The sequence below is a fragment of the Pempheris klunzingeri genome, chromosome 10 (assembly GCF_042242105.1).
Source record: "Pempheris klunzingeri isolate RE-2024b chromosome 10, fPemKlu1.hap1, whole genome shotgun sequence".
In the NCBI taxonomy this organism is placed as follows: Eukaryota; Metazoa; Chordata; class Actinopteri; order Acropomatiformes; family Pempheridae; genus Pempheris; species Pempheris klunzingeri.
In genome coordinates, this window is record NC_092021.1 from 19,383,799 (window position 1) to 19,405,692 (window position 21,894).

Here is a 21,894-nt window from a genome sequence, read left to right on the forward strand (position 1 = left end):
TTTCCGACGACGGTTTGAAGACAAACATGTACTTCACCGTGTAAAACATCCCCGCCCCACCCCTTCTCCGTTCAGGAAGTGAGCCGTCCGTCCGCGCTCGGCTCTCTATCAGCTGAGTTTGAGGATCCCGCCCCGCTGTGACTGTCACCCCTGGTCCTCCGGGGATGTTTGGCTCATCCTCAGGACAAATAACAGGTTAGCTACGTCTTATTTGTAGCGAGAAAGATGCCTCATAGTAACCGGGCCTTTTTTGAGTCAGGCTGCTTTGAAACGAGGCTGCTCCGGCGCATCTTTGGCTTGTTTCGCAGTTGGTGAGTCATTGATGCACCTGATAGCTAGCTAATTTTGTTTACGGCGGGGCTGTTTGCTCTAACGATGTATGCTGTCTCCTTATAACCTCATGATTATTCACTTATTTATTCTGAACCATTTAAATATTAGATTAACGTTATGGTATTTTAAAGCTAGCTACAACTTCGTATTTCCCTCAGTTCAATTGTATTTATTGACGAATTGTGCACAAGCTAGCAGCACACAAACATTTTACCACTGTACAAATATCTTACTCGTTTCCTAGTGCTTGGGGCAGCGATATCATCATCCAAACTGTGGTCTGGGGTTGTATAATTACATAATACACTCAGCAGTAGGCTCTCCTGATGCCACTGCGTGCACAGGCCAAAAGCTGCAGCAGCCAGCTGTCAATTGGCACCAGTTTGTTTCTTCTCATCTGCCATCTCACAGCTTAAAAAGTCACAGTAAAGTCTGTGCTGCTGGTGGTTCTGGTGGTTCTGGTGCTGTTAGTGTGGTGCTGTGGTGGCAGTCAGGTGACACAGTCATGGTGCGTGTCCACCCTCAAACCACACACTTTACTAGCTGTAACAACAGCCTGTGGAAGTGCATGGTTTTTACCGCACTTTGCACTTTCTGATGCATACAATGGGGAATGAGGAAGTGAGAATGCACATGTGAGTCCTGCCTGGCCCATTCAATTTGATTATCGAGCTGTCACCTGTGGTCAAGCTGGGTTTTTAGGATCCTCATTTGCCTGAAGGTTGCATGCGAATAAGTGCAACCGACTCTGTGCAGAAAGAGTCATAGTCCTTCTATGGAAAAACATCTAGACAGGATCTGTGCAGAATTTCACATAATCTGCCTCTAACCACTTCTAATTTTAATATCAGAGCTTTTAATGGGTAAGAAAACATTGGAAAGTGTAATCCTCTGGGGACAGGCAGGATTTTACAAACGCTGGAGTCATGAGTCTCACATGTGGTTTTTATGGATTAGAAGTCTTGTGATCATTTGTCTGGTTTGGTTGGAGATGACCAAGCAGTTGCCCTACATTTTTTTCTATTTGATCATTTCCATACACGTGTTAAAAAAGTGACTAAAAGGCCACCTGGGTATATATATTGTGTATTATACAATCAATAACAGAACATTATAATATCCTTCATTTACCTTTACTCCTTTTAGGATTCATGTAATGTGATATATGTTGATGACAGTCTATTTTAATGATCAAAAATCTATTTAATGGTTGGCTACAGGCTCATCAAGTCCACACACTTTTTCATGCAATGTTTATAGTGGTTCAGTGTAATTGAGTTTTATAGAGCGATTTCTTTAAAATATATGTTCAAGTCTTTTTTTTCTTATCTCATCCTCATGATGTTGTTTATTAACTCATTGACACTAATTCAATTCTAGTTAATGTCAGTGTATAAATGTGTCATCAGCTGCAAAATGTCCTGTTCAGTAACAGATTAAATTTGACCAATATAAGTAATATCATTGGTCACTCAACTGTATATTTTTGATTTATCGTTATCAGAGTTATCATTAGTATTTGCATAAATACTTGGGGTTGTAGTTTGTAATTAGTTTAAATGGCTTTAAGAATCACTGAAGAATCAAGAATGCCCACCAAAAGTTAATAGAAACTAAAATGATGTCTTCATCAGTTTGCAGATTTCAGTTTTTAAAGATAATACATCAGTAAATGTTGGGTATTTTGCATTTAATAAATAGCTCAAAAGATTAATTGCTAGTCGAATTTTTGTTATTTTTCTATCAATAGGCTGATCGTTTCTCCACTAATACAGAGCCGCCCTGAGCACGTGTTGTCGGGTTTGTCCACAAAGCCCCTCTCAGCTCAGGAACAGATAGTCCAGATGTCTGTGCTGCTCTAATCCTGCCTTCCCACTCCCCCATCCATCTCTCCCTTTAGATTTATTCAAATGCACTACATGCACACGCGCACGCACACACACACACACACACACACACACACACACACACACACACACACACACACACACACAGACACCACCGCCTATGCCATGTGCTTGAAAGCTACTCTTTCTAGAGATCATAGGGTATATTTAGCCGTTGCGTACTTGGATTCTTTTTCAATTCCTCCTCGGGACCTCCTTAAAACTGCACTAATCAATATTGTCATAGACAAAAAATCAAGTTACTACATTTAATGTAAAAATGGCCACTTGGCCACAAGCCCACCGAGAATGGTCAACTATCGATTCCCCTCAGCTTTACAGAGCATCCTGCAGCCCACATGTTTTTGTTTTATAGCCTGCAACTTAACTGTTTGGCTCAGTCTCACCACTGTAATCGACCGTGTTTCTAGCCATAACAAGGACATGTTTTTCGTGAAACAAAGTGTACGTTACCTGCCCAGCACGTCACAAATCTTACTTGGCCTAAGGAGATCATTACAATCTGTTTAATGCACGACACCCACTCTCGATTCGGATTAGCAAAAAACTCTCCCCAAAACAAACATCTTAACAGGAAAAAAAATGAAGAAACCTCAGACAGACCAGCAGAATGGTAACCGGTGCAAGGCCTGAGCTAATCGAAGAAGTGAACATGGTGGCGCATTTTTAGCTGCTAAAGAGCCAGACATTTTCCTCAGGAGTTGGTGGAGACCAAATGCGGAGCTAAAAGGAAAATGAGTTTGGACTTTTAATCATCAGGACTCCAAATGAATGTTAATGTTGTTCTGTGTCTGCTGTATGTGTAAAAAAAAAAAAAAGCCAATGTTTGCTAACAAGTTCTCCATGACAACACACTAAGGTGATCATATGTCAATGTTGTCCCGGGTATGCCCCCAGGAGGCCAAGTAAACCTATTAATGCTGCTTTAAATGTCACTGTGTAGACAAGAGAGAAGTAAACTGGATCCATCTCAGTGTTTGTGCCCAATCTGTTTTTCTCTAGAAGTATATGCTGGGCCACAAACACTGAGAGACTGGGCAATCAGACACTGAGCAGTCTTGAATGAGGACATTTGTCTCCATAGCCAGGGAGCTTGTGTGTACCAGTGAGCCGAGCTAATTGGCTAATTTTATTTGCCATAAATAAGCCTAACAGAAGTCAAGCACATAGACAGATACTATCGTCTAACTTGTCTGTCTCGCCTCTTTTCCAGAAATATTGTGCTGAGCATGTTGGGATCATACTGATGTGTCATGGATCCTGAGGAGTTAGAGCTGCAGAATGACTACCGCTACCGTAGCTATGCGTCGGTCATTGAGAAGGCGCTGCGAAACTTTGAGTCTTCGAGTGAGTGGGCAGATCTCATCTCCTGCCTGGGCAAGCTCAACAAGGTACGGAATGATGCAGCATAGAGGGGCCTTGATGCTGTAGAAATACTGTAACTGTCTGTATCTTTATCTGGACATCTTAATATGTGCTGCTTGTGCTCATAGTATAAACCAAGCTTGCCAATATAATGTTGAATCAACAGCGTGGGGTCTAGTGTTTAATCCAGCCTTCTCTGTTTGGCTTTCGATATTTTGTGGGTGTCAACTTCACAGCTGCTTGATGTGTTTTACTTCTCTGTACACATGAGGAATTTCTTATTAAGACTGTCTCTCTCTCTCTCTCTCTCTCTCTCTCTCTGTCTCCCTCTCTCTCTCTCTCTTATACAACATTATTGCTCAAGTCTCCTGGCCATTTATTTTGGTCAATCAATGAGCAACTTTTCTTCTAACATCTACAGAGCAGGTGTTTACTTTGGAGTGTCTCTGTGTGCTGATTGATTCATGGTCCTTAAAGTACACAGAGACTGTGAAGAAAAGAAAACTGCAATCTGTTAAGCATGAAACTGTACTATGACAATAAGCACAAAATCATGCTCTTCCAGTGTCTCTGTCTTTGTCTTATTGGATGATTCTAATGTGATAATACTATATGTTTTAACTTTGTGGTTCAGAGCCAACTCATTTTTTCTCTCTCTTTCTTTCAGGCCCTGCAGAGTAACCTTCGCTACTCCCTCCTGCCCAAGAGGCTGATCATTGGGAAGCGTCTCGCCCAATGCCTGCACCCTGCTCTGCCGAGTGGGGTACACCTCAAGGCCCTGGAAACCTACGAGGTCATTTTCAAAATCATCGGAACAAAATGGCTAGCCAAGGATCTGTTCATTTACAGGTAAAGAAACTGGTCTAAATGTGTTCCTGCTTAAAGGAGGGAGCCAGTCTGATTATGTGCACAGGTTTTTATGATGCGTCTCACTTACTTCCAGCTCAGGATTGTTCCCGCTGTTGGGCCACGCAGCCATGGCAGTGAAGCCTGTGCTGCTGACACTGTATGAGCGATACTATCTCCCACTGCAGAGAGCTTTGTTGCCCAGTCTTCAGGCCTTCATAACAGGACTGCTGCCAGGCCTGGAGGAGGGACTGGACGTTTACGACAGGTACATAACATTCTTTTGTTTTGTCATGTTTTTAATTTTTAAAGCACGGGTCTGACAGCACTATATATTTTTCTTGTTGTCAGAAAATACCTTGAACTAAATTCTCATTATTTTTCCCTTTTACCGTCCTATGGCAGTAGAGCAAGTTTTATCTCACTTTGCATGTTCTATTTGTTTACTAAGGTATGCAAACATTTCAGTTTGAGTTGATCCATGATCTGTCAACTTTCACTGTTTGTTACACTAATTTACACAGTAGTTCATGTAGACCGGAGGCAGAGCATGTGAGCAGATTGGACCGGTGAGAACTTCTGGTCCTCGCTCAAAGAGCTGTTCGTTCCCTCTGCTCCCCCACTCAGAGTAGCCCCACTCAAATCACTCACCGCTCACTCCAAATAAAGAAAAAAGCAGCATTGTATTGTTGTTGATTTTAGCTTAAACACTAGCCTGTAGTGATATGTGCGTTAACACCTACAACCACCAGGCCTCTTATGAGAGTCAGTCTGGACCACGCAACCCACAAAAATATGTGTTTATCTACCATTCGTAGTCAATTTGCAAATATAATAATTATAGTTGCACAATTGCCAGGGCTGAGACACAAACTAAGGCCCGAAGCCCTCTCCAAGGTGTGTGTGTGTGTGTGTGCACGTGCCACAGCAGTGGAAGGTGGACTATTGCATGTAATGTTTCTGTAAGTTATTAAAAAAAACAAAAATGTTTCCCTCCATTATGAGTTCTAGCTCTATCTTGTCTTATGTGTCTCAGACTCTCCCACACAAGACGAATGAACAATAAATGAATCAATAAAAGATTACCCTACTCAGGCATAGTTCAAATTCATGGTGTGAGCTTTTCCCAGAGCAAAATTGGAGTGGGATGAAGGGGGAGATAAGGCAACGCTCCAACTTTTTTTAAAATCCGCTCTGCATTCCTTCTTAAATCCTTCCGCTCACACTGTCCGCTTGCTCACACTCCGCTCTGCTCATGTGCTCTGGCCAGAGGCCACAGCTTCATATGAAAGTGTGCATCAGGGAGTGCTAAATCAGTGGCCAAGGCATCATCCAAACTGTGTGACCACAGACTGTGTCTCTGTTACAGAACAAGCAGCTGATATACTGACCAACACTCTAGGTGCATTTTGGTGTCATTTTACCTCTTAGGATTGTATACTGCCTAAAAAGTACTTGTTTATTGAAGCAACAGATTATTTTGGTCAGAATTGATCGGTATGACATCACTAACCACAAAGCTGACCTGTCACTCAGAAATAGAGATTTATGATAGGATGTATTGTGCGATCACATGTCATTGAGTTCTCTCCATTTTCCCCCTCTCTCTGTCCAGGACTGATGCATTGTTGATGAAGTTGTCACTGCTAGTGGGTCAGCAGGTCTTCTATGGCGCCCTGTGGGGCAGTATGCTGGTTAGCCCCACGGTGCGACTGCCCGCTTCGGTCTTTATAATCGCGCACTTTGACCGCATGGCGCCCCTGTACCAGCAAGCACACATGCTAGGCTACGACCACAGACTGGTGGTGAGTGTCTGTGTTTGTCTTACTGCACACATGTGGTATGAGGCACATTTTCTAATGAAGATCTGCACTTTTAGGGATATTTCTGTTTTGTGGACATGTTTCAGTCATGTTTATTTTAGTTCTACAGTCTGCTCCACCACTAGCTTTTGTCATCTGTCTGAGATTCTGAGTATCTCGTCTCCTGTCTGTCTTCAGGTGAAGTCGGTGTGTCTTTCTTTGCAAGATTCAAATGTCCTGGTGCAGAGGAACATGCTTGAAATCCTGCTCTACTTTTTCCCCTTTGCTACATGCCAGGTACGTCACACACATAAACATACTTACTTCCTGTTTTTCAGGACAACATAACTGGTTCTACGTGAACTAAGGAAAGTGTTTCTCCATATCTACTCCTGAAATTACTTACCTATTTTTTTTAGGGAAGAAAGTCAGAATTACCTTGTAATTATGTTACTGTACGTTGCGCTCTGTGATGGCTGTTACTGCCATTTCACAGCAGATATTTTAACTTGTTAAAGCAAGAGAAGTACAGGTGAAATTAACAACATTAATGATGACTGAATGCCACATAGATGAGTCAGTTCTGGGGCTCTGGCACTGTGCATTTAGTGGGACACTTAAAGAATGGAACCATTTTTTATTCTATTATTGACACCTGTGCTTTTCCTGCTTTGACTAGTCAAAATGTCGTCTGTGAAAAGGGTCTATTGTCAACTATCCAACTTTTATTTTTATATATGCTGAGCAAACCGCTGGTGCTGCATGAAAATATTATGTCTTACTTTTTCAATTATGCTTTACACTCTTTCCAGTTGCTCTTTTGCCATCTGTTACTCTATGTGTTGTTGGCTTAGGACTCTCCAGAGGCCATTATTACTATGAGTAGAGAAGACATGATCACAGTGGTGTCTGCAGCCTCACTTACACTCCTCCGCAGAGACATGTCCCTCAACCGACGCCTCTACGCCTGGTTCCTAGGTGCTGATCATTAACATGCAGTTCGGTAATGAATTACCTGCATAGTTTCTCTGTTAACACAGTATCATTTGCCTGTATGTCTATGTGTGTTTTCAGGGACGGACATAAAAGGAGGAATGGTGACGCCACACAACGCCCTCTCCAGTATCACAGAGGAACATACATCCCTCTACTTCAACACCTACTCTAGAGATTTCCTCGTGCAGGTAACTCACTACTGTGTTAGCACACAGACACAGCAAAAGCTGAAAACGCATAAATAGATGCTTATTTCTTCTGTAACCTGATGTTGTTAACAAAAAAGTCCCATATTTTGGGAAATGCGCTTATTTGTGTTCTTGCGACTCTCATGTCGGGTAGGGTAGGGTAGGGTAATTATAAACCCTCAGCCAGCGGCAGGTTAGCTTAGCTTAGCATAAAGACTGGAAACAGAGGGAAACCGTTAGCTTGGTTCTTTTCTGGGGTAGCAAAATGCGTCCTCAATCTCTTCTAAAGCTCACAACACATTGGATCTCATTTGTTTAATCCATAAAAAAGCCAAAATGTGAAAACAACAGGTGGTGGTTGTATGGGGGGGATAAGGGCAGCACAATTTCTTGCGCAGCAGTGCGTGGTTCCAGTCAACCAGCGAAGACTTGAAGAGGTGACTGCACCCAACCAATAAAAAGTTCTGCACATAACTATTATCTAACTCTGCAAAAAAGCAAAACCAAACCAAACTAAACTGAACTAACAAAATATCTAAACTGAACTAATCGTGCAACATGTAAATAAACACATTTTCAACAGACTGCCTTTCAGCTCGCTCAGTAAATGAGACAAAACGTAATTCACACCTCTTAGTCAGGTGTGTCTGTTTGAACAGTGTATCAATGTAGGTTTGTCGTCTCTCTGACTTCAGGCTCTGATTAACATCCTCAAACAAAAGGATGTGGAAAGCGACCCGGAGAATGTGATTGGATACCTCAGGCCCTTCCGCATCATAATCAGTCTGCTGGATAAGCCGGAGATAGGTAGGCAGCACTGAGCAGTACAGTGCACAAACAAGTCAGAATGCTGAAATACTCTAAGCATGTTTTACTGTGATAACGACAATGTTTCTGCTCAGGTCCTGTGGTCTTGAGCAGTGTGTTGTTGGAGGTGGTGCGAGCCTTCTACAGCTACTGTCGAGAGATACTGGGGCAGGAAACCATCACTACCTCAGGGCTCTCTGGCAACCAGCTAGCCAGGTGAGAACGACACATGATAGGACAGGTGCAAGGAAGTTCACCGCTGAATACGTATTTACCTGGACGTCTGACAAAATTGCAGCTGACAAATGATACCCAAAAACAGATGTTGCTTTTCTTCTGTTTTCTTTACAGTAAAATAAAAGAGAATAAGAATGCATCAGAGATCATAAAGACCATGAATATTCTCGTGAGCTCCATGAACTGTGAATACCTGTGGGAGTACATGACCCGACGCTTCTGCACTTCTCTAAGGTATGGGGACGATGATGGTAAACTCTAAAAATTTAAATCTAGCATGTGGTGTCTATGCATCTTATGATGTCAACTCAGAAAGAAAAAAAAGATCAGCACGTATCACAGTACACAGTCTTACAGAATCACAAAATCCAGTAGCTGAATTATAAGTTGAGTTGTTTCTGTGCAAAATAAAAATTGCCAAACACAACTTGTGTGAAGATTTTTTCTTGTTTATCCTCAAATATCAACAGGCAAGGATCACTGTTTGTATTTCTCTGTCTTGACCTCATAGTAACAAGGATGACCCGCCAACGCCTCCTGAGCAGGACCGCAGTCACCCTGCTCCGTCTGTCACGGAGATGTCCAGTCTCATCATTTTCCTGCTTGACATTCTTCCTCTGGTAAACAACTCACACACTTGCTCACCGTTATTTCTCTCCCTTGTGAAACATGATTGATGGAATGAAACTTAACCTGGAAGAGACTTTTTTTCGATGCACACCCACAATTATTATTTCCTTTGGTGTACCTTTTTTATATCCATCTGGTACTCAGTGGCAGTTAAGTTTAAACAAATATTGACTATTATTCAGCACTAGATGACCCAAGACTGACTCATGCACACACTTTCTATGCACAAATAGTGTTTTCTACATATTTTTTTCCCACAGGAGCTTCATGCTGACATCCAGTCCCAGTTCCTTCCTGAGATGCTGGGCACCATGCTGCAGACCCTGTGCAGCCACATGGACTTTCTTAACCTGGAAGATGTCACACAGGGCCTGCGTGCCTGCTTCAAGGTCCTGAGTAAGATCCAGATGCCTGTGACTTATATGGACGTCGAGGCAGGGGCACACACAGAGGATTTAGAGTCACAATCGCGGGAAGAGGGAAGCGAAACGACTCAGGTTAGGCATTTTACCGTCCGTGCCTGTGTTGTTTCTTCTCAAGTTACATTTTTCATGTTTGACTATGCCTCATCATATCAATTAAACTCTATCTAGGATGCAGAGAACGAGAGACAGAAAGATGGTGGTGCTGGTCAGGTTAATGGTCAACATGGAGATGAAGAGCTGGACAGAAATGGAGGAGATGAAGCAGAGCCTGCAGATGGCATTCACTCAGGACTCAGGTCTGAAGACAGCGGATTGGGCATCAGTGCTTCACCATCAGAGCAGCATCTCCCACCAGGGATGGGGCAGGCGGCTGAGGAAAATGGAATATGCAAAGACAGGGAGGGGGTGTGGAGGAAGGGAGGCAGTGTAGACACCATGACCCAGTGTCTGCAGGACATCCTGGCCTTCATAACCACAAGGTAAACTACTGAGCTCAAAATTAGCCGTAACCAACATGTACATCTTTCGTTAACTGATTTCTAAATATTTTCACTCCAACCATGTTTCAGATACCTGTTGGTGCAGGTGGAAGATGTGAAGGGACTGGAGGAAGAACCCCAGCCTGACCTAACTAATGCCTCGCAGGACGCGAAGACTATGTTGGCGAACATAGGGGGACGGGAAATCAAAGACAAACTGACCGAACTGTTCACTCCAAACAAACTGAAATCTCGCCCTGCATCTGAGACGCAGCTCTCGGCAGCCCCCACGGAGAAGAAAAAGGAGCGTGGGCATTTAGGGTCTCTGGACTGGGCAGCTGGCTTCATGCCCCGGAGCAAGGCGGAGATCTCTGAGGCCTGTCGACAGGCCTTCACCGCCACCTGCCACCTGCTGCTGGAGTGCACCACCTTCCCTGTCTACCTCAGTGAAGAGGAGGCTCTGGCTCTTCACACAGACATGTTTGGTCACACAGGTCAGCACACAACTGAAATTGTAATCTTTCATCTAAGTTTATGCAAACACATTGTGACCAACTTCTCAGCTACATGGGGTACTACTGTTGATTTGGGAGGAGACTTGCAAGAACCACATAAAAAAGTACGGGAGAAGTAATATATCTTGAGTTTTAGTCAACACCTGGAAACACATAAATCTTATAAATCTCAAGTCCACTCTGAGATAATCCTGAGATAATGAATAGTACTCCTCGTGACAAGTTAACTGATATTTATGTGTCAGGATGTGTCCCTTTTAATCTGAAAATGTGTATTAAAAAATGTTTTCGTTTTCCATAGGCAGTGACAAGGACAGTCTGCCTGTGTGGCTCAGGTCCCTGATGATACTGTGCTGCATGTCCAGGGACTACAACATCCAGCACACTGCAGTGGCCTCCCTGTTAGAACTCATCAACCATTCCCAGTCCTTAGCACTGGTCATCCAGGACAAGCACAGACGCTACCAGACATCTGACTCCAACCCTCTGAGTGGACGGCTGCAGATGGTCACTGTCCCACCCATCTACCCTGCTGTGCTTCGTGTCATAGAGGGGGGAACGGATTTCTATCAGGTTAGGTTTTAAATAGAACATGTTGGTGTGACTCAAAGCTGTAGTATAAATCTGGTATTTTACGATTTCTTTTTTTTTTTTGGTGTGACTTAGAAAGTGTCCCAGGTACTATGGAGCCAGCTGGACACAGAGCGGAGGGAGCAGCACATTTCCTGTGTGGAGCTCTTCTACAGGCTTCACTGTTTGGCTCCATCAGCGTCCATCTGTGAAGACATCATCTGCCAGGCGCTGTTGCACAAAGACAAGGTGACCATACCTGCACACATTCCGAGCCACAATTTGTTCACACCTTTTGATTTTCTCCTGGCATCCTCTAGATGTGACAGTTTAACAGAGACACACAAACAGGCCTGCTAGGAAATGAGATGAGTTGAGCAAAACAGTCAAAGGTTTGCCTTGTCTTTGTGTCCTCCAGGCAGTTCGGCTGGAAGCATTACACCGTTTCACAGTTATATGGCACCTGACCCGGGAGATCCAGACCAACAGGACCATGTCTCTCAGTCGCTCCTTTGATCGGTCAGTACATCTTGTAAAAGTGGTACACAAATCAGGCAAATGGAGGGTAATGTCTTCATTGATATATGTTACTGTGTCTCAGTGTAATTCTTGATTACTGTGGCTTCTGTCTCAACACTCATATAGTTTATGTTCTCAACATATACATCAGTGGATTAACCTGCTACACGAGGAGCCATTAGTGTCTTGAGCTGCAAAAGTTGAGAACAGTCAAACTATGTCGTATGGTGTACAGAGTGAAACCTCAAGACAGAACAGCCTTTTGGTTTTTGGGTATTACAAAATGCTAAATATTGGCCTGAAAATGTGCTAAATCTTAACATGTTACCATGCAAACTGTAGAAACACAAATAGGCTAAACGATTTTTTTGCAATGTTAACGCACTAAATATCAGCATGGTTCATCATTCCTCTCAAAATGACTGTGCTGTTGAAATTCTTGGCCTGTTAACGTGGTAACTTCAACAAAATAGCATTCTCTTGATGAGCTGAGCTAGACGAGCTGATTTAGGCGTATCCTAGCATGATCACTGCACAGTAACAGTGCTGCCCTCAGGCCAAAATTGATTGTATTTCCCCACTACTGTTTAGAATTTAAAAATAGCAACTCATTAGGTCAGGGCTACAAACTCTGGGTACCCGTTACCGGTGCAGATTTTAATCCTGTTGAGCATTTTATTCTGTTTCTCTCCTACTCTGACCAACTGAGATCATTTACAGCAAGTTTTCAAAATAAAGACTAAAATACTACAATCGGCCAACTTTTGAAGTCTGACTGTGCGTCTCTCTCAGGTCACTGTGTGTTGTAGTGGACAGTCTGAGCTGTACAGATGGCTCAATAAGTGCAGCAGCTCAGTGCTGGCTGGTCCGGGCGCTCTCCCTCAATGACGTGATTCGGATCCTTGAGCCCATTCTGTTACTGCTGCTTCATCCTTCCACTCAGCGCTGCTCCATTCAGAGCGTCAAACAGAATCTCACTGCTGGTAAGTGCCTTTGTCAGTACGTGTTGCATATGTTGTGTAAGTGAATGAAGGGATCATGGATTAACCAATTTGGTTTGGCTTCGTGTGTGTTTTAAGATAACCTGAAGGTGCTAAGCAGCAGAAGTCGAAGCTCCACCAAAACTTCTGGGGCGGACGCCATGGCAACAGAGGTCACCACCTTGAATCTCATGAACATTGTGGACCGCGAATCCCTTTGGGCAGAGTTAGAGAGTGGCGCAGAGTTGGCCAAGCCACCAGACACTTTAGTGGTATCTCGGAGTGAGAGTGAAGAGACAGAAGAGGAGGAGGATAGAGAGGAGGAGGAGGAAGAGGAGCCCGAGAGTGAACACACGGAGTCAGCTGACACCAGTGGAGCACAGGTATCCACTGAGAACTCAGGCAGCTCAGGCTCCGTCCCTTACCGCAGCATTGAGGAAGGTGTGGTCAACGGCCTGCGGAGGGCAGAGTCCGAACACACACAGGCATCTGGTTCACTGTCAAGTGAGGATGAGGAGGATTTGGAGCTGGAGGCCATGGCCAGGTCTCGCCTGCTAAAACAGGAGCGTGAGAAGAGAGAGGCCATCGACTCTCTGTTCCGTCATGTGCTGCTGTATCCTGTGGCGGGCGGCTGGCGCCATCTGCTCCAAGGCTTGGCACTGCTAGACAGCCTGCTGAGGAGCAGTGCCGAATGCCATCTGGTAGACGCCCTGTCCTCCACCTCTCTGGACACAAGCTCTGCTGCACATTTAAACCTCGTCTCCAACCTCCTGCAGCGCCACCAACAGGCTCAGGATGGCGTGGGCTTCTATGGCTGCCTGCTTTCCCCTTCCTCGTCCCCCTCTGTGCCCCCATCCCTGCTAATTGAACTGTTGGTGTGCTTGTGTCTGCGGTTCCTGCGCTCTCATTACCCTACCTATCTGAGCCTCGGTCCTCTTGACCTGCAGGGCAACAGGGAGGTTCAGGTGAAGAGTGTGGAAGTGCTGACCAGGATGGTGAACCAGCTTGGCTGCATGGCACGGGACCAAGAGGGCAATGCAGCCAGTCTGGAGCCCATCCGCAGACTCCTCTCAGGATGTAAAGTGCAGCAATATGCTCTACTTACTCTCTCTGCATCCATGTATGTCAGCCAGAGGGGAGCAGACAAGGGACCACCCAGGGGTGCGGAGCTGCTGGATGAGCAGGGAGGCCTGTCAGAGGAGAGTCTGGTGAATTTTGGAACAGGAGGGGGGCAGGAGCAGTACACCTTACAAATGGAATTACTGAAACTCCTCCAGGCTCTCATAGTCCTGGAGTACCACGTGTGGCCTGGTGGTGCCGTCTCGGCAGCTGGGTCAGGTGGAGCGTCTGGCCACTCAGGGGACCCTCGTGAATCCCCAACTGCCAGCACCCCCCTTGCTCGTGAGTGGCAAACGGCAGTTCTCTTTCAGCAGTCCATCAAGGCAGCCCAGTACGTCCAAAGCCACCCCATCACAGCCCAAGGAATGTTTGTTTCTGCCGCAGCCAGGGCTCTGCAGCCACAGTACGGGTATGCCATGCACCCCCACTGGGTGTCACTGCTGTGCTCCTCTCTGCCATACTTGGGCCGCTCATTAGGCATCATCGTGGCTCCACTTATCAGTCAGATCTGCAGGAACTTGGACGAGCTGGTCAAGCTTTATGAGCACGATGGAGGAAAGACGAATCAGAGGTAGACTTAGCGCTTGCACATTTTTGTATACTGTGTGGATTTGTTGTTGTTTGTCCTCACCTGATGTGTGTTCCTGTCTTCCGATCAGCCTGGGTGGCAGGAAGGAAAACATTGCCCCTGACTACCCTCTGACTCTACTTGAAGGCCTCACCACCATTACACACTACTGTCTACTGGACAACAATAGGGTGAGGAATGAAGCAGACAGACACGCACATTCATACGCACACCACACAAAGATATGTGCCACTTATTTCTGTGAGAATGTAAATGCATGTTTTTTCCTCTCTTTCTCTCTCTCTAAGTCCTTGGTTGCCTGCGATCCTGTGGATGTCCGTAACGCACGCAATGCTGTGATTGAAGCACTGCCGCACATGCTCAGTAGTATGGCGTTGTTATGGGGGGTGGTCATGAAGGAAGAGTTTCAGAGGCGAGCCTCTGACTGTGCCCAGAGCAGCAGACACTCTTCTACTTCTGTCTACTTTAAGTGCACCAAGGTGTGTGTTACATACTACATACATGCATATTTTCCACATTTCTTTATGCCAACATAAACGATTGTAATGAAATTTTGATGATAATTTTTTACGTGATTTCAGCTGTAGTTGTATTTGTTGATCCTGTCAAACGAGTTATTTTATTTATCCTTGTGCATCTATTGTCATTGTAAATTTCAACCATTCATGGTGTGGGCATGTTTAGATCTTACGGCAGCGGATACTGGAGTTTTTGGTCCCTCTAACTGGGCCGTATGGGGTTCAGCTGATGGCTTCACTGGGAGCAGTATGGAGCAGAAGAAAGAGTAAAAGGAGAGATAAAAGCAAAGTAAGAACTGCAGTGTGTCGAGAAACAAAGAAAAGAAAAGCCATTCACCTCCACAAGAGCACTTGTTTGCTTCATTACACTCCTGTCTTCATTAGGTCTTACCTGTGGCCAGTGAGTCTCGTCTAACCATCGTGGATCTGGTGAAATCACTACACACCTTGCGCACAGACACCATCCTACAGTTGGTCAAGGATGTGGTGAAAAAACCACATCAGATCAAAGGAGAACAGGTACACAAACATGCACAAATGCTCAAAACTGTTGTTTTGGAAGTTTTCGAAGTCACAGTTGTGTAATATTTTCTGCTTTTTTTTTTCCTCCATCAGAAGTCAAGCCTGGTAGATATTCCCATGTTACAGTTCACCTACGCCTATATACAGACGTAAGTAGAAAAATACTATGTAAGTGCCCACCTCAGGTTTTGATATTCTTCTTACAAATGCTCACTGTTATAATGATCTCTGTTTCTGCATGCAGTATTTCAGCTCAGGCTCTGCAGGAAAATGTTGCTCCTCTTCTCAGTCTGCTACGGGAGTCTGTTCAGCTCAACCTGGCCCAGCCTGGGCACTTCTTACTGTTGGGGTCAGTTTTTGATATTTCATGTTATGGCACCGACCTACTTTGTTCAAATAGTTACACGTTTCCTTGTAAACATTTGTTAATTTCCTTTGGGAAAATTATTGTTTCTTGCAGAATTCTCAATGACTTCGTCAACAGGCTCCCCAACCTGGACAATAAGAAGGATACTAGAGATCTGCAGGTGTGATGCATGTTGTCTTAATATACCGTAGCTATGATTGCAATAGAGATCGAGTTCACGTGAGATGCTTTCGCGATATTGATGGTGACGTTGTTGTGCAGGAGGTGACTCAGCGGATCCTGGAGGCAGTGGGTGGGATCGCAGGGTCATCTCTGGAGCAGACCAGCTGGCTCAGCCGCAGCCTTGAGGTCAAAGTGCAACCGCAGGTGTGCCCTGAAGCAGACGAACCTGACGACGCAGACGCGGATGCGGACGGTGACCTCTATGGTAACTTTAGATGACTCTGACAAATACATGCATGCATGTATGTGTGGCCTCATTCTGCAATTCTAGGCCACTGGTTCAGAAAATTAACCCAGGGGATCAATATAGCCCTGCCTCAGATTGGACCAAGTGAGGCTTACAAATCACTTCTGTTGCCATGGAAACGCTGTCTTTTCAATAGTACTCTTAAGCTTAGTATTCCACTGATGAGCGTGACTTTTTTTATTCACTTTAGAAATGTGATTTAAGAGTAGAAACCTGCCCCCATATCCATGGAAACCCAGTGACCCAGGCACCACCTGGAAGCAGCACTGATAAGTGCTATATAAGGGGCCCGTTATGCTGTCTGGGGCATTTTCTTGCCATATTTTCGGGGTATTTGTCTCCTTAGAGGGAAGAGTAACTTAAAATGATTATTCTGCGTGATCCCTTATATTCTGTTATGAAACATTTCTATCCTAATTGTCACCTATTTGTATATGCACACGCTGCTCTCTCCCAGACTTATTACAAGCTCATAATATAAACTTGCTATTCTTTGTCTCTTCATCTCCCTGTCAGAGTCAATGACTCAAGCCAGCACCATGGTTTCCTCTTCGGCTCCCTCAGTTTACAGCGTGCAAGCTCTTGTACTCCTGGCTGAGGTACGGGTTTGGAGGTTTTTTTATGTTGTGAGAATGAATGGATGAATCCTTGTGCGTTTGTAGGCTATTGTTTAACGCATTTCTTCACTGTACAGATCCTGGCACCGCTTCTGGACATGGTATACCGCAGCGATGAGAAGGAGAGAGCTGTTCCTCTCATCTCTCGGCTCATGTACTATGTTTTCCCCTACCTGAAGAACCACAGGTGACTACTGTTGTAGGGCTATCTTAAAGCTGACAGCTTTGGTCTCTTTGGTTGAATTTAACTGTCTTTCTCTCCCATAGTGCCTACAACATGCCCAGCTTTGAAGCAAGTGCTCAGCTGCTGAGCAATCTGAGTGGGTATGCCTACACCAAAAGAGCCTGGAGGAAAGAGGTGTTCGAGCTCTTCATGGACCCCCTCTTCTTCACCATGGATGCCTCCTGTGCTCTCAGGTTAGTTTGTTGAATATTTACACACATCATTCACCAGTCTTCTACAACAAAGAATTTCAGTATTATTGAGGGATGCACATTAACAAAAGGTGTATGCAGTCCAGACCTTGGAACGCTGCATTAGCGTAATATAATTTGTAGCAGTGAGCGATGAAACGTGACATCATATGAGGCTACAACATACAGGACATGGGGACATGAGGAGAGCCTCTTTGTCACTCTGCTGCAGCAGATGGGAGGGTTCAGTGTTGAACATGATGGTTCATTTGTCGAAAATAGAAACATTTATGTTGTTCATCTTCCTCATTTCATGTCTGTAACCATATGCCTCTTGGTTTGATGCTCAATCCAGTCATAGATTTGGCCCTGAAGGAGTGGTGGTGGCACTTATTTATAAATGTGGACGTATCTGGTATTAATGACCAAAGTGATGATTTAAAGAGTAGTTTCTCCAGAAACTTTAATGTCAGATGCAACCACAATTGACATGCAGGAGATACAACAGTACACAGAATTTCACATTTATGCAAACATTACAAACAGGTTTTTTGAAGACTTCAAGCAGATGTTTATTTGGAAAACTGTTGGGTGTGTGATGAGAAAGATAGATTAGGTTTTCTCACTTAGCATTTAGAGATCGTTCTTACTAATCTTTTTATGTTTATTTTTAATGACAGTCTTCCTCATATTTTAATCGTATCTTTTTTTGCGCTCTATGAGCGGTGTGGCAAGCTCACAGCTCTGGCTGCAGGAGCAGGGAAGACTTTCTCATGACAGTCTGAAACTAAAGCTGGAGATCACATTGTCAGTATCTAATGTCACCTGTGCTCTCTATAGTTGGAAGTCCATCATTGACCACCTGCTGACCCATGAGAAGACCATGTTTAAAGACCTCATGAGTGAGTACAGCCTCTATGAAATGCTTCTGGTGCTGTAAAGATACAATAGTAATCTAAAGGCGAGAGCTAATCTGCGATACAGAAGGTTAATGTGATACTTTTAACATTGATGTCAGGGAACAAGTGCATGGTGGTGGAAAGAGCTCATGGGTAATATGTAAAAGAAGAGAGTTAAAACCTTCACAGGTATTCAAAGATGGACAGGTACAGTTCTGATTTGCTGTCACAAACCTGTATTTATTTGTGCTTCAGGCATGCAGAGTGGCTCCCTGAAACTGTTTACTAATGTCGACCAGAAACCCATGCTGCTGAAGCGCCAGGCATTTGCCATGTTCAGCGGAGAAGTCGACCAGTATCACCTGTATCTGCCCCTGATCCAAGGTATGGTGCTGCTGCTCGATATTTATGTAGATTATATGTAATTATGCTCTATTCGGTGATATAAACAGACATTTAAATTGGCTGCGCTCTCCAACGATTATAAAACTTCACTCCCCCTCCTTTCAGAGCGTCTCACCGAGGCTTTGCGTATGAACCCTAGCCCTGCAGTTACAGCTCAGATGTTCCTGATGTTTCGGGTTCTCCTGTTGCGAATTTCACCGCAGCACCTCACGTCTCTTTGGCCAATCATGGTCACCGAATTGGTAAGATCCCATCCTCTCAGCCGCAGACAGGGCCAATACTACACAAATGTCACTTTTAAGCCGTGTAATGGAAACTTTTTTTCCTACTTGTCAGATTCGCATATGTGCACGTCTTGAGAAAGCTCTGCAGGCAGATAAAGATGTCTCAAAGTGAGTTCATCCTTTTTATTCACAAATTCATATTTTGCTGCCACTCTGTGGGCACTGTCACTGAAAGAACTTTGTGTTTTTGCTTGTGTACCACCTAGACTGGCTAAAGTGGTGCGTGGGGCTCTTGACAGAAATGGACCAGTGAATATCTCCCAGGCAGACCTGGGCATGTATCTGTCAGCCTGCAAGTTTCTGGACACCTCGCTGGCTTTTCCTCCAGAGAAGTTACCACTCTTTCAGATGTAAGAGCCCAGTTCAGGACAAAAAGAAACACTACACATGTGTCTTTGCACAAGTTGTGGTGCATTAGTTATGTTGTCTGGATATCTTAACTTTTCTGTGTAACTATGTGTTCCATGCACAGGTATCGTTGGGCATTTGTCCCTGAGGTGGATGTGAGCCGCTACAGTGGGCCAGACCCTGCGCTGATAGAAGGCGAGCAGGAGTGCACACCCCATGTTGTCAAAATACTGGAAGGGATACAGCAGAGATATGGGGTAAGGTCACACGTGAGTTTAAACAGTAACAGATAGTCACACACATTTAAAAGTCCACATTCCTGAATGGTCCTTTAGCCTGTGGGGGGGCCAACAGATATGTGATATGTGGATTGATTTCTGACTGAGACAGTAGTTGGGAGAGGAAATTAAAGCTTTAACATATGTATTTAAATGATTTAAATGTATTTAAATTATGAATACAAATATTTAAATCACGATTTGACATAACATATTCCAATAAAGATCAGCCAAACAAATATACATGTTGGTTATGCCTATATTGGTAATTTTATGTAAAATAGTCCCCACAGATTGCAAGTAACCATAGCAACAGTGTAGAAAATAACCTCATTTTTTCCTTTGATAGCTAACTGGAATAAGCACAATAGTGCAATTCACATATAGAATATAAAGGACTTAAGTATATTCCAAGTAGCATGACATCCTCTTCCCTTCCCTCGTGACAATTTGTCAGCGTAGGACACAATGGACAAGTTTCTTTGATAATATTTTCTTACAATGAACATACAAAGCCCTGAAGTCATATTCATGTAAGTTTTGTCCAGTGAGATGACCTCATCTCAGTCTGATTATGATGTCCTGTTGTTGCAGACACTGAATGGGCTGAGTGAGGAGTCCTCCACCGAGCGTTTGGAGTTCCCTCTGCTCACTGAGCGCTCCCTGTCCTCCATCACCCAGCTGTCGCCTTTCCTCCGCACCCTTTGCTGCTCCTTCCAGGGCCCTCCTCCCTACAGCCATCACACGCCCCACTGCCCAGTAGCAGACTACCCAGCAGCCAATTCAGACATAGTCCTGAAGAAGCTGGAGCAAATCACTGAAGAGGAGTTCCTGGACTGCATGGAGAGTTAGACCTCAAGCATGAAGCTTTCATGAACTAAGCCTCTTTTCAAGCTTTCTGACCTGCAGCCAAATGAATGGAAAACCTAAAATAGGCATAACTGTTGATAATGTTGTACTGTGAGCTAGAAAAAAGGAAAATTGTGTTTTTATGTTTTAACTTGATCTCCACATAAATACATGTACCTCTGAGGTGCTCTCACACTGAATCTGTATTGGAAAAGCCAGGGGACTTTGTTTTAGTTATTTGTTCAGTGGACTGTGGAAAAAACATGGTAGAAGTATTGATTACAAATCCCCATGTTATATAATCTCAGTTGCAAAATATTCACACATTGGCTTTTTGTCAGAGTGTCTACTCTGTTTGCTTTATGTGGTTTTAGACTAAAAGATTTTAAAACTAAAATAGTTCTTATGTAAACCAATTTCAACTGTGATATTATTAGGCACCCACCTTATAATAGCAGTGGTCCCAGTAAACATTTTTAGTTTGACACCAAATATCAGATTTACCGTTAAGAACCTAATTAGATATTATTAATGTGTTCATTTGACTTTTTCATAACCGCTGGTTAACCAATACTCTCTAGTATGTGCATATATGTGTCTGTCTGACTGAGAATGTAAAGACTACCGTAGACACCAGTCTAGCTACTTTCTCTTTGGGTATTACTGGATACATCATTATGGGACCTCATAAGCCAACGGCGAAGATTTGTGTTAAATTTTATGAGTAAGTTGCTGAATGTGATTTGTGTGCACCGGGAAAACCCTCAGAAACATTAGTGGGTGTACCTCGCTAAAATACATGCTCGCCATTTTTGGTGTTCAAGGGAAATCAGCCTTTCTTTGTAGTTGTTCATGATTTGTGTTTACAACAGCCTGTTGTCTGTTTTTTTGCTTAAGTAATTTATTTTGGATGTTTAAAGGACCATGTCAAGTTTTGATTTAACAGAAAGACGACTCAATAAATTAAATATGAAGCATACATACTGTGTTTTCCACTTCACAGCTTTAGTTGCTTTAGATAAATGTGCTGTATAAATGTAGATCGTTAACATTTTACTGTGTACCAACAGGTAATGCACCATGTTTCATGCACATCATCCACACATTAGTCAATGTCACATCAATGGACACAGACACAGTCATCAGTTTTGGCCATGTCTCAATGAAGACCACAGGCTGAAAAATGTCTGTTCCATAATATGATACAAACGTTGCAACAACTTGATAGAAGCTGGAGAGGGTGCCCGCAGAGAAGGATATTTGGAAAACCATGTCAATCAGATGACATGGCCCAGACAGCCATGAAAGCCATGGTAACATGAACAAATACCTGTACAAATAGTGGGTATAATTTAAAAGTTTTAAAAATATGCCATGCAACTGTAACAAACACACAAAACAGACTTTAACATCCTGTTTTGTTTTGTTTTTTTAGCTGAAACTGCATTATGCAGACTTTCATCATCTTTCAGGAAGCGGCTGTCAGAAACCCCCTTTTTAACCACAGAGTATTGCCTGACTTTTTATTTAGCTATTCAGTGGTTGACTCAAACTGAAATACAAGCTACTCATATTGCAGCCATATATTCAGACAGACTATGGATGTAGTTAAACTTG

The 21,894-nt window shown here is 43.8% G+C and overlaps 1 protein-coding gene across 1 annotated transcript; it reads left to right on the plus strand.

Annotated features, from left to right (window-relative positions):
- The first annotated feature begins 149 nt into the window (after window positions 1–149).
- On the plus strand, window positions 150–21,246 carry dop1b (DOP1 leucine zipper like protein B). The gene is made up of 38 exons (XM_070837638.1): window positions 150–311; window positions 3,454–3,631; window positions 4,273–4,454; window positions 4,549–4,719; window positions 6,067–6,256; window positions 6,452–6,550; window positions 7,108–7,231; window positions 7,328–7,437; window positions 8,133–8,244; window positions 8,340–8,460; window positions 8,596–8,715; window positions 8,993–9,101; window positions 9,372–9,608; window positions 9,705–10,015; window positions 10,106–10,509; window positions 10,832–11,103; window positions 11,197–11,349; window positions 11,519–11,619; window positions 12,412–12,602; window positions 12,699–14,289; window positions 14,378–14,477; window positions 14,595–14,786; window positions 14,992–15,114; window positions 15,210–15,344; window positions 15,441–15,496; window positions 15,592–15,696; window positions 15,808–15,874; window positions 15,976–16,141; window positions 16,700–16,782; window positions 16,878–16,987; window positions 17,068–17,217; window positions 18,055–18,116; window positions 18,369–18,497; window positions 18,624–18,760; window positions 18,855–18,910; window positions 19,009–19,152; window positions 19,275–19,407; window positions 20,023–21,246. Exons 2-38 carry the CDS (start codon window positions 3,494–3,496, stop codon window positions 20,278–20,280), a joined length of 6,942 nt encoding a protein of 2,313 aa, XP_070693739.1. The 5' UTR covers window positions 150–311; window positions 3,454–3,493; the 3' UTR covers window positions 20,281–21,246.
- The last annotated feature ends 648 nt before the right edge of the window (window positions 21,247–21,894 follow it).